The sequence below is a fragment of the Mesoplodon mirus genome (assembly GCF_964341445.2).
Source record: "Mesoplodon mirus genome assembly, chromosome: 18".
Lineage (NCBI taxonomy): Eukaryota > Metazoa > Chordata > Mammalia > Artiodactyla > Ziphiidae > Mesoplodon > Mesoplodon mirus.
Genome location: NC_138994.1, coordinates 12,239,527 through 12,256,041, shown reverse-complemented (window position 1 = coordinate 12,256,041; position 16,515 = coordinate 12,239,527). Strand labels below are relative to the sequence as shown.

The window sequence follows — 16,515 nt, the reverse complement described above, 5'->3', positions numbered from 1 at the left end:
CCTGTGTGTCATCGACAGCTCGTGATCTGCAAACCGTTTCTGGGTTTAGGGGCTTGGCTTGGCCTGGGGTGGGGTGCAGGGCGTCTGTTTTTGTGTTGAAGCAGTGACTTTGCACAGAAACCATTGCTCACAGTGAAGAGGAAATAAAAAGATCACCCGTCATCCCAGCAGTTGGGGACAGCCACTATTTCAGGAATTCCTTCAAGGTGGTTGTTCCTTCCTTATCAGTTCATGTCTCAGGAAGTTGGGGTCATGTTGCATGTAGCCTCCCACGCCAGCTGGGTGAGCTGCTCATGGCTGCAGAGTGACTGCTGCGGCTGCGTCGCCCCGCCACCCGTCACAAACACCGTCAGAGCTCGGGAGAATTGCCTTCTTAGGACAGGGAGCGAGTGCCGGAAAGGATGTGCACTCCTGAGCCGTTCCTGGGCCGCTGCCGCGTGCTTCCCAGAGTGTGCCACCAGCCTGGCAGACAGACGGAAGGGGAGGATCAGGGACTGGCCACCTCTCGTTACTTCTTCTTGGGGACGGCGCTGGGAAGATTCGAGGCTGAGTGGCCACTCCCCGCACATCCTCAGCTGTGTCTTATTGGCTGTTGAACCCATCTGTTGAATTCTTAATTCTTGTGTGTCTGTCTTTCATAATTTCTGTTTATCTTTCATATTTTCTGTATCCTTGTCATGGTTTTCAGTCATTTCTTTCACCTCTTTGAACACGATAAGCACAGTTTATAATCTGTCTCTAAAAATGCCATCATCTTGTCCTTCTGTGGTTCTGGTTGTAAAGGCCTGGATGTTGGGTATGAAAAATTACAGCAGTACTTTGAGGCCTAGAAACATCTCTTCTCCCAGAGAGCCTTACCTTTGCTTCTGGCCAGACGTGGGGGATTCAGTGCTGGGCTTCAGCGAGCTGACCCACACTTTACACTTACTTCTAGGGTGTGGTTCTTTGGATTCAAAACCCCCTAGAAGCCCTGGACTCCCAGGTTTGTACCACCACCACCCCTTTGAGGCTCCTAGACGCCGTGGTCGTCTTCCTGGATTGTAGTGCGTCCTCCGGGGCCCCCGATACAGGTCAAGGAGAAGCTGCTCTCCTCGCTGGGCCTTCCCTCCCTTGCTGGCTCAGCAGTGACTCCGAGCACTTGATTTTAATTTTGTCCAGTGTTTTAAAAACGTCTTAGCTGTGGGGTGGTCTGTATTACCTAGTGTGTTCGTTTTTTTAACCTTTTATTTTGAAATAATTGTCAACTCACAGGAAGTTACAAAGTCGGTACACAGAGCTCTTTGCTGCTTTCACCAGCCTCCCCCGGTGACAGCATCTTGGGGTATCACGTCAAAGCCGTGAAGTCAGCGTTGGCGTCCTCCCCGCCGAACAGACAAAAGACCCCGCTTGGCTTTCAGCAGTTTTCACGTGCGTCCGGGTTTCTGCAGCTGCGCTCACAGGAGTCCAGCCAGCACCGGTGGGGGTGCAGGACTGCCCCTGGCGTGGCCTCCCGCTGCCCCTGCTTTGTGCCCTCCCTGTCCCCCCGGGCAGCCACTGATCTCTGCTCGCCCCTGTACTTTGCCATTTCGAGCACGTTGTGTAGATGGAGTCTCTTGGTGTCCCCTTTTGGAGGCTGACTTCATCCATAAGCATAATGGCCCTGAGACCCCTGCAGACAGTTCATGTGCTCATAGGTTGTCTTTCTTGTCTCCTTGTCTGGTTGCATCAGAGTTTGTTTTAACCCTTTGCCCATGAAAGGACATTTGGGCTGATTCCAGCGTTTGCTACTGTGAGTAAGGCTGCCAAGAACGTTTGCATACAGGTTTTTGTGTGAACATAACTTTTCTTTTCTTGGGGATAATGCCCAAGAGTTTCACTGCTGAGTCATATGGTTAAGTATATATTTCCTTTTGTGAGAGACTGCCGGACTCTTTCCAGAGTGTCTGCACCATTTTACATTCCCACCAGCGATGTGTGAGAGAGTTCCAGTTTCTCCACATTGTCACCAGCACTCGGTATTGTCACTGTTTTTAACCTTGGCGGTCCTAGTAGGCTTGCGGTGATATTTCATTGTGGGTTAAATTTCATTTTCTTAACGGGTGGTGATGCTGAACATCTTCTCATGTGCTGTTTTTTTCTTTTTTTTTTAACCTGATAAAGTACATTTAAAGTTCATATGCAGGGAGAATATCCAAGAAAATTATTTTTAATAATAATGAGGCTTGGATTCTCCAGTCCTTAAGATGTCCTGTGAACTGCTCTGTTCAAAGCAGAATGGCATTTCTTAGGAGCAGGCGAATAGATTGGCAAAATAGAAGAGAGAATCGGAAGTAAAGCATATATGGGATTTGACCTGTGACAAAGAAGACGTGTTTCCAACCTCGGTGAAGAGGGCAGTTTATTGAGTGGATGATGATGTCACAAGGGGCCATGTGGAAGAAACAAAACTGTGTCCCTACCGCACACATATACAAAACTAAACTTCTGATTAACAGAAACTTAACTGATTAACTAAAAATTTCAGTATAAAAAATATAATTTAAAAAACTTTAAAGAAATTTTAGGAGACATTAGAGGATCACGATGGTCCTTAAAAAAACTTCCTAATTTGGAAGTTTTCAAATCTACACAAAGCAAAGAGAAATAGAGTAATGGGTCCCATGTATCAGGCCCCCAGCTTCAGTGAGCATCAATATTTGCTCCTCTTGTTTTATCTGTTCCCTCAGCATATTCCTACCAGTCCCAACCCCAGAATTATAAAGCAGATGCAGACACTGTGTTGTAGCAAAACTGTACTGGTTAGTTCTAACTGGTAAACACTTTTTTGTTTTTTAAATTTGTTTCATTTTGTTTTTGGCTCTTGGCACATAACCACCTAACAGAATTAACAGTAGTTCTGCAGGTAGAAAAGAGCAACAGAAAATAGTTTGTTTAAATGAATATTAAAAGCTTTCGTATGGCGGAATAGACCATGTATAAAATTAGTAGACAAAACATAGATTTAGAGGTAATACACGTATAGCAGTTGAAAGGTGAAGTTGTTATTTATAGGCTGCAAAGACTTTTTAAATTGCCAATAGAAGATAAGCAATCCAGCTGAGAATTGGGCCATGCAGGTAAGTGGACACTTCACCTGAGCGTAGACCCAGGTGGGCTCTGAGTTGGTGACGGGTGCCCAGCCTCGTCTGGTCACTGGGGAGATGCTGATTAGCTCCACGAGGAGAAAGTGTCTCCTCGGTCACGTTGGCTACATCAGGGCTTGGTGGCCCTGCTGCCGATGGGGTTCTCGCTCTGGAGTGTGCCTTGTTACGGTCTTTTCAGGCTGCTGTGGGCGGTGTCTCTTATGATTAGAAATGTGCAGTCTTCTGCCCTGCAGGGCCACTCCTGGGACTCTGCACCCAAAAAACGTGTAAGGGTGATGGGCAACCTGATGTGCAGACAGGCAGTCTGTGTGCCGACAGGGATATGTGTGGCCACCTTGTTTGAAGTGACGAAAACTGGAAGGAGAGCTTAGCCCGTCAGGAAATACTGAATAAATTGTTTCACAGCCATAGTGTGGGATGTTACCTGTCTACTAAAGAGCGTGGGCTCTCCAGCGGTTGGTTATGTTGTTTGAGAAAGAGCAGTTTGGCGGCGGGAGCCGTGTGCGAGGGCCTGTGTCCGTCCTGATTCTGCTGGAACCTCCCGCCTCTGGCCCCCGGGCCCCTTCGTGCTGGGTAGGGCCACGTTTGTGGTCACAGATGGTGTGATCAGGAGCTGTGAGGAGGAGGGATGGTGCCACTCTGTCGGGAGCCTTCCATGCTCACGCAGACTCTGCAGAGCTGGCTTCCTCACTAGCCTAGCAGCATTTCAGATGGTGGCCGCCACCTGTCACTGGGGTCCCTGGGTGACAGTGACGGGCACCCCTGTTGATGCGTGACAGATGTACAGCATGAACAGGGGGAGCCTTTGTTGCCATGGATGCTGAGCTTGAGGCTTTGTTGCTGCAGCGTCACCCAGCCCAGCCTGGCCGTGTGGGGTGTCGGTGGTCTGTGACCCTCCGAGCATGGAGGGAGGTGCAGGAGCCATGCTCCAGCTCAGCTTAGTCTCAGGGTCAGGTGGGAGCTCGGTGACAAAGAAGGAGTGGGGGCACAGAGCCGACAGGGAGGTGTGCCTGTGCCCTCTCAGCCTGTGAGGGTCCATGGGGGGACCCCCAAAATGCATGGCCCCCACAATGTCAATGGTAGTTTTCTATTTTATTTTTCTGTAGTGTTAGATTTTTTTCAGCAAATGTAAGTTACTTACTCAGTAGGAAGAAACCACTACGCTGTTTCTATTTTAGTGACAAAGGTGGGAGTGCAGAGGCTGCCCTCTTGTTGTGTCGTGAGTGGGCCGCGTGAGGAGTTGTGTGGTCACGATGGGCTGGGGCACGTGGCCTGTCGGCAGGTGTCGGCGGGTGCCAGGCAGTGCGTCGGGCAGGTCAGGTCACTGCAGTGGTCCCCATGGTGGAGCCCCCTTGGTGGCGGGACCATCACAGTGTGGCCACCAGACGGAAGCTCAGGCATCCTTGCAGTCGTGGCCAGTCAGTAGCTATACTGGCCATGTTCCCACCCACAGACGTGGTAGTTCAGTTATAAACACGGACACTACATTATTCACAGAGGTGGGGAATTTACCAGAGCTTTGAATACCGCAGCTCATCTGGGGACCACCCTATGGGGATGATAAATGTTACCTCCTCTGACCCCGTCCTGACCCTGGTGCTGACCTGAGACTGGGGCATCTCCTTTGTCTTTGGAGCCCCCGTGCCCCAGCAGAACCTGCTTCTCTGTGGTCCTCACTGGGCAGGTGCCTGCTGTTCAGCCACAGCTCCTGGTAACCTGTGGGTGTCGATGGCCCAGCAGCCAAGTCCTCTGCGTTGAGTCATCCTTGGGGATTCGTATGGGGGTCAAACCTACAGCCTCCATATAGCACTCCCTTGACTGTGTGGGGCTCCCTGAGGGCACCCGCTTGATGCTGCTCCTCGTGGGTCTTGGAGCTGCCCCTGAGCCTGGGCCAGGTCTGTGCTGAGGCCATTCTGGGGGCTTGCTTCCAGACACCAGCACCAAGGCATGGGGAGGGGGTGTGGGGAGGGGGGTTGGTGTTGCTGCTCTGGGCTCAGGTGCAGCAGGGTAGGTGCTGTGATGGGCACTTATGGGGAAGTGACATTGTGTTCATCCTTTTTCTTCCTAGTGTGCATTTTAATAGAAAACTTGTCCCTTTCCAAAATGCCCTTCAGAGGTGACGCTGTGATCGGTAAGTGCCTGTCTTCTCCAGTGATTCACATAGTGGCCTTTTCTTCCAGAACTACTTCAGCTTAAAAAGTGAAGGTCAACCTGTTAGGGTGGATGGGAAAGTTCCATCCTGTTAGAATCCTTGTTTTGAAGTTGCTATAAGAACCCATTGTAAACAGTGAGCATCTACCACACTCTCCCCACAAAAACAGAGACTCTCCCTTCTCTTCCAAGGGGTCAAGCTCCTTCCTCAGAGCTGCTGACTGGGGCTCTGCCTGTCACGGCCGTGCCCAGCACCTGGCATTCTTGGCTGTTCCTCTCCCAGATGGATGGTGCAAGCCTGAGGGGCACTCTCTCACAGGACTAGGGGAGGGCCAGCAGTTGCCACGGCTCTCCCTGGGGGTGGCGGCCAGGCCCCTGTGCGGGTCTGGGAGCCTCTCCACATTCCATGGCACCTGGCCACGGAGACGCAGTAAGACAAGCCTCGGGGTCACCTCCACCGCTGGGCTGTCCTGGCTCTTTGGTCTGCAGCCTCAGAAGTTGTGTAACTTAAAAAAAAATTGAACAGATACAGTGTTTGTTTCCGAGTATTGGATCTAATTGAATTGAATGTTTGGGTCTTTATTGGTGGGGGTCTGGAGGGATTGTTCGGGGGAGAGGTACAGGAAAAGACCACCTGAAACCTGAAGGTGTGATAAAAGAACAAAAACTTCCCCACATGACAGTTTTCACATTTCAACAGCGGAAAGACGACTTTCCCCCTTCAGGTGGAGAGGGCGAGGGCCTTTAGAATTTTGTTAGGTCTGGAGAACGTGTACCTTAGGTTTCCTCCAGGTTCCTCTCAAAGGTCACCATCTACTTTGACTTGAGAGGTAGAAGAAGATCTGTGTGTTGTTGTTTTTAATTTCATACAAATGTTCTTTACCGACTGATGAATTTGTCTCTTTGACAGATGGCTGGCAGTGGCTGATAAACGACACCTTGAGAAACCTTCACCTCATTTCAAGTCACTCTCGACAACGGATAAAGGTGTGGGGAGCAAGGGCTTTCTGGCTGTTGCACTGTGTAGAAATAATTACTTATTTTAGTGTTTGTTTCAAAGGGCTGCGTGCATTATGATTCCCTTTTATAGACCAACATGATTGGTAAATGCCATAATTACCTTTGGAATTCTGGATGATACTGTCTTTGTAATTTATGATCAAGAAAACTAATGCAGCCATTATTTACCAGAATATTTAAATTTTTTATTACTGTTTCTGGCTTTATTACATTTACCTTACAAACATTTTCCCTATACACTCTATGTCCTATTGAGTTGTAGAATTTTGGGGTTGGAAGCTCTGTTCGTGATGTTCATGTACTGATGAGCAAACTGCATCCAGAATCATGTCAGCACGTCAGCGTTAGTCATTTCGAGCGAGCAAGAGAGTGTGTGTGTGTGTGTGTGTGTGTCCCCGTCCCAGTGGCCACTACTGTCCTGCCCCAGGACAGGTGAACTGTGGACTAGCAGCACTGCAACCCCTAACCCCTTGCAGAGATAACAGTCTTGGGTATTGATAATGACTAGGCTTTGATATTGAGGATGAAGGAGTGAAGGTACATGTTGGTCTCCCTACAGTTCTGCAGCCTCCTGTGTGGCTCAGCATTTCTGCTGGGTTAATAGAACAAACCTTCAGCCCCCCTCCTTTTTTTAAAGTAACTTTATCATTCTGTAGAACCCAGGTACAGTTTTACTAGTTGAATTTGAGTTCTTCACAATCAGTGCCTTAGAATTTCCTTTTAAAAACATATTCATAGTTGATTCATACCAGCCGTGATCATGGTTTGGTCTGCTCCTCTGATTTGTATGAGGACATCCCTTCCCCAGCACCTCTGCCGGGGCTCCCTGGTTTGGGGGAGCAGCAGGAAGAGCACATGAACCCAGCATTTGCCCCTCACTGTACGATCGAGAAAGGCTTAGGTGAGTGACCGTGGAGGCGACAGGAGGGTCCTGTATGCGGTGTGAGCCCCGCACCTGCGCTTTGTCCCTCTCGCTGCCCCACCCTCAGATTGGCCCTTTCTCCTCATCCAGCCCCCCCTTTTCCCAGCACCCATGGACCCCAACTCCTCTCCAAACGAGGTCTGTACATGGCCCACCTGGGGGCCTTGCCACGTTGCTTCTGGGTGTTTACCATACTTTTCCTTCGTTACTTCTGCTGGGAAAGAATAAAATGCCACGTTTTATTGTTACCTGTTCACATTGGAAGACATGGAATTTGCATTGTGTGGAGGAAATAATCGTTTTCTCTTCAGTGTATTAGTTGCAGAGAATATTAAAGTTATGACCGTATGTGACTGATGACCAGCAGATGTACTGGAAAGGATGACGTCATTCAGCCTCTGGGTCTTTCAAACCGAGTCACTGGCCTGATCGCAGGGCTGCCCAGCTGCTCCTGGGCCGGGAGCCTGCCGCTCACTCACATCTGCTTCGTTTCAGGAGGCGGCTGTGTCGGCCCTGGCCGCCCTCTGCACCGAGTACCACTCTGGGGAGGCGGACTCCACTGCACAGGGTGAGTGGGCGCCTGCCCTCAGCCCGCATCCTCCGCGGCTGGGGTGGTGAGTGGTGCTTGGGTGCCCCTCCCGCTGCACTGTGGATGGGGCCTGGGGGGGGCGGGGGAGAGTGGGCTCCAGGCCGTGGAGACACCCCCTCCTCCTCAGCCCGTCCCACCCTCGCCTGGCGCCCAGAGGGGCTCTCTGCAGGCTACGTGGGGTCCACTTTCCTGGATGTTACCACTTTACGTGTAGAATCAACCCTTACGTATTTCAGCAGCGTTTGCTTAAATTCTGTTTTTAAGTCAGCTTTCCGCCGTTTTGTGCTTTGGAGGCTCCCGTTACATGGTGGAGCTCCCTGTCTCTGTGGAGGCCGCTCTTCCACCCCGTCCCTTGGTGCCCGTCCTTCCTTGTTGGGTGACTGTTTTCCACACTCGTTTCCCAGGCTCTGTCAGCTCAGAGTCGTCTGCTTCTGCTGTCCTGCCACATCCTCCTGATTTCATGCTTTCTCCTTGGAGTCTGTCCACTTAGTGATTACTTCGTTGACTTTTCTGTTCAGTGTAGTGCGTTTTAGAATTTTTGTATGACCCATGGCAGCACTTTTCCGGCAAGTGTCCTTCACGTGTTAATACTTTTGCTCTTTTCCTCTTCACGGGAGCAGTGTTGGTGTAGCTGCCTCACTACGCGTCATTGCATCAGTTGGGTTTTCCAGAAGCACCTCTAAGCTGGAGTTTATCTCACACATCACATGGTCCTGTTTGTAGGGTCTAGTTCAAGAGTGTTAGTTTTGTATGAAGAAGCTTCATATTCACATGTTATGTGGCCCCATAGCTTTCCTTTATACCATTTTATAGAACATGCACTACAGTCACTTCAAAAGTCAAACACTTTAGAAATTATCGTAAGTGTAGAAGAATCATGAGTGCAATAGTCTAAATCTACTTTCTGTGAATTTTTTCAAAAATAAGAAAATATTTTGTAATTTGATCTTCTGACAGACTTTCCAAACTAATGATGTTACACTGTGTTCCTTTGCTGTAGGCAATTTTACATAAAGAGACAGAATGCACAGTTGGTCTTCTGTATCTGCGGGTTCCACATCCAGAAAGTTCCAAAAAGTAAAATTTGAATTTTCTGTGTAGGCACCTATTTGCGTAACATTGACATTATATTTACAGCGATCGGCACAGCACTGGCATTGTGTTAAGTATCACACATCACCAAAGATGATTTAAAGCGTATGGGAAGTGTGCGTGGGTTATATGCAAGCACTGCACCATTTTATGGTGAGACTTGGGCATCTGTGGATTTTGTTTTCCTTGGGGGGTTCTGGAACCAGTCCCCCTTGGATATTGAGGGACTAATGTAATGTTACTTTATATTAAATTGGGATGATCAAATCATATTTTACTTTTTGCCTAAGAAAAGGGTAACATGCCATGTCACTCTGACTATAAAAACAAAGGACATTCTGAAATTAACATGTTATTGTTAAAACTCAAGTGAGCTGTAGAGAAGGATTTTCAGCTGCTGCCGAAGTGTGTTGTTTTAAGTTCCACCAAAGATATCACCTTAGTGTACGTACAAGTGGAGTTCCAGTTTTTTTTTCTTATCCTAATATATGAGGATGTAAGGTTTTCACATTTACATTACAGAAGTCATGCTTCGTTGAAATGTAAGCAGTGATAACAAGAATCTCTTCGGTTGTGGTAGGTAATAGAGTAAGGGTGTCTGGCCTTTCTTGACTTTCTGAGCTGCATTTTCAGAGAACAGATCTGGTTTTTCCACTTCACTTCCTAGAATTCTTGAATCACACCCTGGACTTTGAGGGCCCCCTTTCCCATTTCTCCCTCTCACAACCTCTGTTCCAGGTACTCTTGCAGTTCCCATGACGGGCTTTTTCTCGTGTGGGAAGGTCTGTTTTCCCCGCCCTGTGCTCTCACTCAGCCTGGCTGACTGCTCTGCCTGTTTCTGCCCAACCAGCCTTGGGTGTCCTGTGCAGAGCAGTCCCTGCACCCCTGCTGTGTCCGAGCGCTGAGCCCTGGGGGTCCAGCTTGGAACCACGTTTGCTCTCAGTCTTTGAGGAAGTATCCTCATTTCTGAGGAAGGCATTTGTGTTCTCAGTGAATAAAAAACGAAAATTTGACTCTGTTGACTACTGTTAAAACTGTCTTGGCTTTATTTTCCCAGGAGTGAAATCATGTATTAAAATGCTTACGAAAACCTTAAAACCACCCAATAAGTACTCTTTTCTTCAATCTGTTTTGATTTACACCACTTTGAAAATACATCTACTTTAGGAGCCTCAGTAGCTCCTCCCTTCTTCCTTCAGCACTGTTTGCTTGTGTTCTGGAACTTATGTGAAGAGTGTGTCTTGTGGATAATGGACAACAGTGGTCACCTTCTGGTTCCATCTTTTTTCAGAGGAGCTGGTAAAGCAGTATCTCGCCGAACTTCAGAGCCCCGAGGAGATGGCTCGCTGTGGCTTTGCCCTGGCCTTGGGCGCCCTGCCGGCCTTTATCCTGAAGGGCCGGCTCCGGCAGGTGAGTCTGGCCTGAGCGTGGTGGGGTGTCGTGTGAGACCCAAGCGGGGTTTGTGGGCGGAAGGAATTCCTGAAAGCCAGCACGTGTGTGTACAAGAAAGGGGATGGGAGCACGGGGGGCAGCAAGTGGTCTTTGAGAGCCCGGTTAACGTTCTCCCCTGAAGGAGACTCAGGATGGCTGACTCCCAGGCTGGGTAGGGAGCTGCGGCCTCCATGGAAACACACCTGGCCTTTACTTGTCTGTGGTGCATCACCCAGTGTTTTCTGCGTTAAGAACGAATGTCTCCAGCCTTGTCTGGAAATGCTGGCCTCCCCTGTGGCCGTGGTAAAGGGCGCTGGGTCTCCCACCCCAGGACTCCTCCCTAGGGAGCTGCCCTTTCTCCGCAGCACTGGCCCCTGTGTTTCTGGCATGGCTGGGGGCAGGGGGGTTCTCCCTTGAGCTCCACCATCCTTGGCCTGTCTCCTTTCAGGGGTGATCTATCAGCTCTCCTGACACCCCGACTTGGTCCTGAGCTCTGGGAGAGTGGGTGCCAGAGTCAGACCCTGGAGACCCAGCTGGCCTCAGCCCACCAATCTCTTATGCTTATGCTCCCCTCTCCCTTAACTCAGACATCAGTCATGGTCCTGCCAGCCCACCTCCCAGATGTCGCTGCTGCCAAGTGCCTGGCGCACACATGCCCCTCACCTGTATCACCTGTCCCTGCCCGGGACACCTTAGGATCTGAGGCACTAGACCAACTTACATACCGAGAGTGGGGACAGACCATCCAAAGCCTGCTCTGGGGCTTATCTATTTGAAACATGTGGCTTTTAGAACTGAACTGCCCCTTGGAGAAGTAACTGGTGGAGATGGGAGAAGCCAGGTGCTTTGTGTGCCCTGTGCTTCACCTCCAAGCCGGGGGCAGAAGGGGATGCTGGCCGCGAGTGCAGGGTCTTGCCCCGGAGGAGGAGGCAGATCTGCAGAGGCCGCCTGGGCGCCAGGGGGTGGGGTGGGGGTGGGAGCCCAGCAGTGGGAAGGGTTGGAGGCAACCCCCTCTCCCCGCACCGTGTGTTCTTTGGGGCGCATGGCCCACTCGGACGGCCACCGGCCGCGCTGTGCTACATTCTGGGAGCAGCAGGGCACCAGGCCAGGACTCCACTTGCGTGAAAAGTACATTCACCTTGAGGCTGACAGTTCTGTTGATGACTTGTCATTGCTTTTCAGATTCTAGCAGGCTTGAGTGCTGTTACCCACATTTCTCCCGAGGACGTGAGCTTTGCTGAGTCCAGGCGGGATGCTTTGAAGGCAATCGCTAGGTGAGCCCTGCAGGTTTTCCTCCCCAAAGCCGCTGTTCTCTAGGAAGCCAGCGACCGAGCACGAAGGGACGTTCACGGCAGTTTGTATGAGAAGCCCAGTCTTGGGGGCTGAGTCTACTTTGAGGCAAATGTTATTTTTTATTTTCTAGTTTCTTCTCTCTTGAGAGGATTGTCCAAGAACATTTCAACTCATAGAGGATCGTTACAGTTTTGTCATAATTATAATGAATATTAAACCCATAGCATGCTTATCTCTGTGCTTTGGGGACACTGGACCTGCTCAGGGACTGGGGCTGAGCTTTCCACTCGAGACCGCGGCCCCCAGGACGGGGAGTGGCACATGTGGAGGGAACGCTGACACTAGTCACACACGCACACGTCGGGAGGGGCCGCCCTTTCTCTCCCCACGAGCCCGGGCGGAGCCCCTTCTGCAGGATGGTGGGACCAGCCACGGACCCCCCTACCCATCCACCCCGTGCACCCTGAAACTGTAGACACTAGAAATGTGGCTTGGAGAAGAGCGTCACTCAACATTACGACAGTGTGGGAGGAACTTGGGGATTCTGAGTCTGACTCCGAGTTATGGGTCTGTTCAGAGGTCATCCTGTCAGGAAAGACACGTCAGGCCAAAATGATGAGAGAGACAGGAGAGCCTGCATGGGATTCGCAGACATTAGCTATGTTTCCCATGTTTTTAATTTCAGGATTTGCCAGACTGTCGGTGTGCAATCAGAAGGGACTCCAGACGAGGTTGTGTGCAGGGAGGACGTTGCCCAGGTTTACTGCACGTTGCTGGGCTGCCTGAGCGATTACACCACAGACAGCCGCGGGGACGTGGGAGCATGGTGAGGCGGACGCGCTATCCTCATCCCCTGCTCCTCTCAGAATGTCCCGCTGAGGCCGGAGATGGGGCGTTCATGCTGCTGCCCTGGCCCCAGCCTGGACCCTTTATTCCCAGGGCAGCCGAGGTTTCTGTCCCAGTCTCTTGTGCTCTTGTGTGTGCATCCTCCTCTTTTTTTAAATTTTTTTAAATATTTATTTATTTATTTTATTTTTCGGCTGTGTTGGGTCTTAGTTGCAGCATGTGGGATCTTTTGTTGCAGCGTGGGCTTCTCTCTAGTTGTGGCTCTCATGCTCAGTACTTGCAGCGTGCGGGCTTAGTTGCCCCGCGGCATGTGGGATCTTAGTTCCTTGACCAGGGATCGAACCTGTGTCCCCTGCATTGGACGGTGGGTTCTTAACCACTGGACCGCCAGGGAAGTCCCTGTCCTGCTCTTCACTGAAAAAAAAAAAATTAACTTCATAAAATACAAACATTGTTGTGTCTCCCTCGTCTAAGCCCCAGTTGTCTGCTCTCCAGTTTTACCTAATAAAGTTCACACAAAGCCCCCACACAACTGTTCAAAGCAGGAAGCATCTGAAACCATTTTGGGGAAGGGGAGTAGGGAGCACCTGGGTAGTTCTCCAGGGATCCCGTCATCATCTTGGCTCCTGCCAGACTGGGGATAAGAATTGAGGTGCACAGATTTCAGTCTTGGGAGGAGCCCTTCAGTTGCTTGTTGACCTGAAGGAGGCCTGTGTCATTGTCAGCCGAGCACGGGGAAGAAGCTCACGCCTCTGTGCTCGGATCCCTGCCTGGATTCGCTTGTATTTCCTTTCCAAGGTTTCAAAAGTACCTTTCTGTTTACTAGAAATAAGAGACCAAGTTGCCGTTTTGGAGAAGCTGAGAGGTTCTCCTACAGCTTATGTTGGAACCTCTTCTAAGTGTTTTTATTCACATTCTCTCCTTCAAGATCCCCCTGTAAACGTGCCTTTTTTTTTTTTTTTTTTTCGGTACGTGGGCCTCTCACTGCTGTGGCCTCTCCCGTTGCGGAGCACAGGCTCCGGACGCGCAGGCTCAGCGGCCATGGCTCACGGGCCCAGCCACTCCGCGGCATGCGGGATCCTCCCAGACTGGGGCACGAACCCGTGTCCCCTGCATCGGCAGGCAGACTCTCAACCACTGCGTCACTAGGGAAGCCCTAAACGTGCCTTTTGACGAGGGGCTCACCGTGGGCCGAGCACTGGGTGAGGTGTCGCTGACATTGAGAGGAAGTGGTTTACTTGTTTATTACAACTATGCGAAAAGTAGCTTTAATTTCGTCTTGTATTTTCATTAGTAACATTCCTGGTTGGGTTCTTCCCCCTTCTGTGTGTCTGCTGGCCTCTCCTGCCTCTTCATCCACCAGGAGTGTTGCCTTATCTCACCCGCTGCTTTCCTTTCCTTCTTCTGTCCTGAGATGGCATTTGGGGCACGGTTCCCGTGGGGGCCTGAGGACTGTGCACGTGTCTGCACAGCATATCCAGAACCCCGGGGTCCTCCCAGACGGTGGGAGCATGGGGGCTCTCAAGGAGGCCACGGCACCTCCCCGGGCCCATGTCCTCAGGGAGGCCCCAGCACGGCCACCTGAGCCCTTTGTTGCCCTGTCCTCGGTGGGACGAGGCCGTGGCAGCCGTGCCTTTTAGGGTCTGTGCGGGTGAAGATGCTCTGACCACAGCCAGGGCTCACGTGTCTGCCCTGGACACTGAGCCACTCTTCCTGGTTCTTTGCATGGCATGTGGCTCTAGAGCGGCTCCTGGACACTGGTAGGGTTCTGCTGAGGACGCTTTGGTTCTGCTTCATCCTCCCAGAGGGTGCTGGTGGCCTCGCAGCAGGCAGTGGGCCCGCTTTGAGTACAGCACCGTGGTCTCCGCCTCACCCGATATGGGCGGCCGCTCAGGTTCTGCTGTGCTGCCTGCGTGGTGGTGGTGCGGGTGGCGGTCCTCTGTGAGCGTGGGGGCCCCTTCTCAGGCCCCTTTAAGGGGAGCCCTTTACTCTCTGACCCTGGTTGCACGGTTCAAGCCAGAAGGGCAGTGGGTTTTCATTGGTGTCACAGTTGCCACCGTGGCTGCCCCCAGAGCACGCGGAACATAAAGTGAACAGAGGAGGTCCAGCCAGTGCTGTGCACATGCAGAAGTCCCCTCTGTGAATCTTTAATTCCAGAGGTTTATCTGAGCTCTGCAGTGTTGGGTCCTTTTCCAGAGATCCTAATTCTCTGTAGAAAGTCTTCATCTTTTTCATGTTTTCCATCTTTCTTTCTTTTTCTTCAGCGTGTTCCTCATGGTTACTTTAAAGACTGGCCATTTAGTCCAATATCCATGTCACCCATGGGTCTATTTCTCTCGTCTTCTCTTTCTCATTATTGTTAACACTTGGTCTTTTTTTTTTTTAACATTCCTTGTAACTTTTAACTAAATCCAGAAATTGTGAGTTCAAAATTGCAGAGATTTTGGGTTGTGTAATTTCCTTGTAGCAAGATTTAAGTTTCCTTTTGTCAGGCACCCTATTGTGTGGGTGGGTCACCTGCTGTCCTCAGGGTTGGGGTTGGCGGCCCTTCCCCTGCCCACACCCGCAGCTCTGACTGAGGGGCTTCCCAGGGCCCTTCTCCTGCACATGTGCCCCCCCCAGCTGCCAGCTTCTGGGGTTTTGGACCCGCACCCTGTGCTTCTCCAGTTAGGAGCTGGTGAGGGCCCGAGGGGCGTGTGCTGCAGGCTTTAGCCACTCCTGTTTCCTCTCGCCGGCCTTTCCCTGTAGTGCTATGCCCTTGGGCTCTGGGGGTCCAGGGGGGAAGCTCTGTCCTCCCTCCCTCTATGCCCTGACCCACCCTGGCACCTCCAGAAGGTCGTGCGTGTTGTGTCCTGAGCAGCAGCTGGCTGGCGGCTGTACCTTGGTGTCTGAGCGTGTCCAGCTCCCTCAGCCCCGGCCTGTGTCCGTCTCATGCCTCCGAGCACCACCACACCTGCACTCAGTGCTTTGGCTGCTGGGCCTCTGTCCGTGCAGATCCGAACAGCACAGGCTATCTCCCATGTGGTGCGCGCTCCTTGGCGGGAGGGTGGGCGCCCCAGTCATATAGGACCTGCCGGCCCTGGCGACGTGGGGCAGTGTCTGTGGTCCCTGTTGCCCAGCTGTGTCTGACCTGGGTTGAGTGTTCTTTGTCCCAAGTTTAAAATGATGCTTTCACTCTGGAGTTAGGCCAGTAAACATGAGCTGCTCTACATACATCTGTCCCTCGAAAAGCCCTTAAGAGTTTTTCTGCTGAGAAAAGCTTTGTAGAGTGGGTATATTTTGTATTTAAAGGTTCATGGGAAAATCAGTGCTGTTTCTGTGTGTGCACTTGTGAGAGAGTTTGCTGGGACCTGGCCATTAGTCTTCAGGTGTCAAACAGGTGTCTTTGTTCAAGGTAATGTGTGAGAGAAATATTTCTCGAGGAAAGGCTGCCGGCGGCCTTTGTCGAGCCTCCTACATGTTTCTTGCCCTGGGTTGAGGGTGTCTGAACCCGACCACGCAGAGTGGCTGATGGTCACATAGCTCCTGGGGCAGGAAGCCGGCGCCTCACCCCTCCATGTCTCTGCAGGGTCCGCGAGGCTGCCATGACGAGTCTTATGGACCTGACTCTTCTGCTGGCAAGGGACCAGCCAGAGCTGATCGAGGCCCCAGTGTGAGTGTCTCCGGCCGCGTGGAGAGGGTCTGCCCGGGTCCTCCCTCCTGACACCACAGCCCCTGCTCCTGGCTAGGCCTCCCTCAGGGTCCAGGCCTGTTGCAGGACAGCCAGCTTCCTGGCTCAGGACTCCTGTGCCGAGCGCCTGCTGCTGCTGGGGACTGGCCATCCTGTCCCCCATTGGTTCCCTGGACACCGGGCTGCCTCTGGGTACCTTGCTGGCCTGGGATCACCGTGCCCCTTCTGTTGCCGAGGCCCCTGAGGAGACCCGGGCGTTGCTTCCTCAGCATCATCACCCCGACTTCCTCCTCTGGCTGCAGGCACCCCGTCCTCCCATTTCTTCCGTCTCTTCTCACACACCACCCAACCGGTAGCCCTATCAGTCTTCACTGCTTCT

At 51.6% G+C, this 16,515-nt stretch overlaps 1 protein-coding gene across 1 annotated transcript in view; it reads left to right on the top strand.

The window, feature by feature from the left end:
* The window catches only part of TBCD (tubulin folding cofactor D), a 176,301-nt gene that overhangs the window by 143,354 nt on the left and 16,432 nt on the right, over positions 1 to 16,515 (top strand). Inside the window, exons 24-30 of the mRNA XM_082602994.1 lie at positions 5,191 to 5,253; positions 6,184 to 6,260; positions 7,711 to 7,783; positions 10,188 to 10,306; positions 11,510 to 11,601; positions 12,306 to 12,446; positions 16,035 to 16,118. Of these exons, the coding sequence (XP_082459120.1) occupies positions 5,191 to 5,253; positions 6,184 to 6,260; positions 7,711 to 7,783; positions 10,188 to 10,306; positions 11,510 to 11,601; positions 12,306 to 12,446; positions 16,035 to 16,118 (649 nt within the window). The remainder of the gene's footprint in view (positions 1 to 5,190; positions 5,254 to 6,183; positions 6,261 to 7,710; positions 7,784 to 10,187; positions 10,307 to 11,509; positions 11,602 to 12,305; positions 12,447 to 16,034; positions 16,119 to 16,515) is intronic.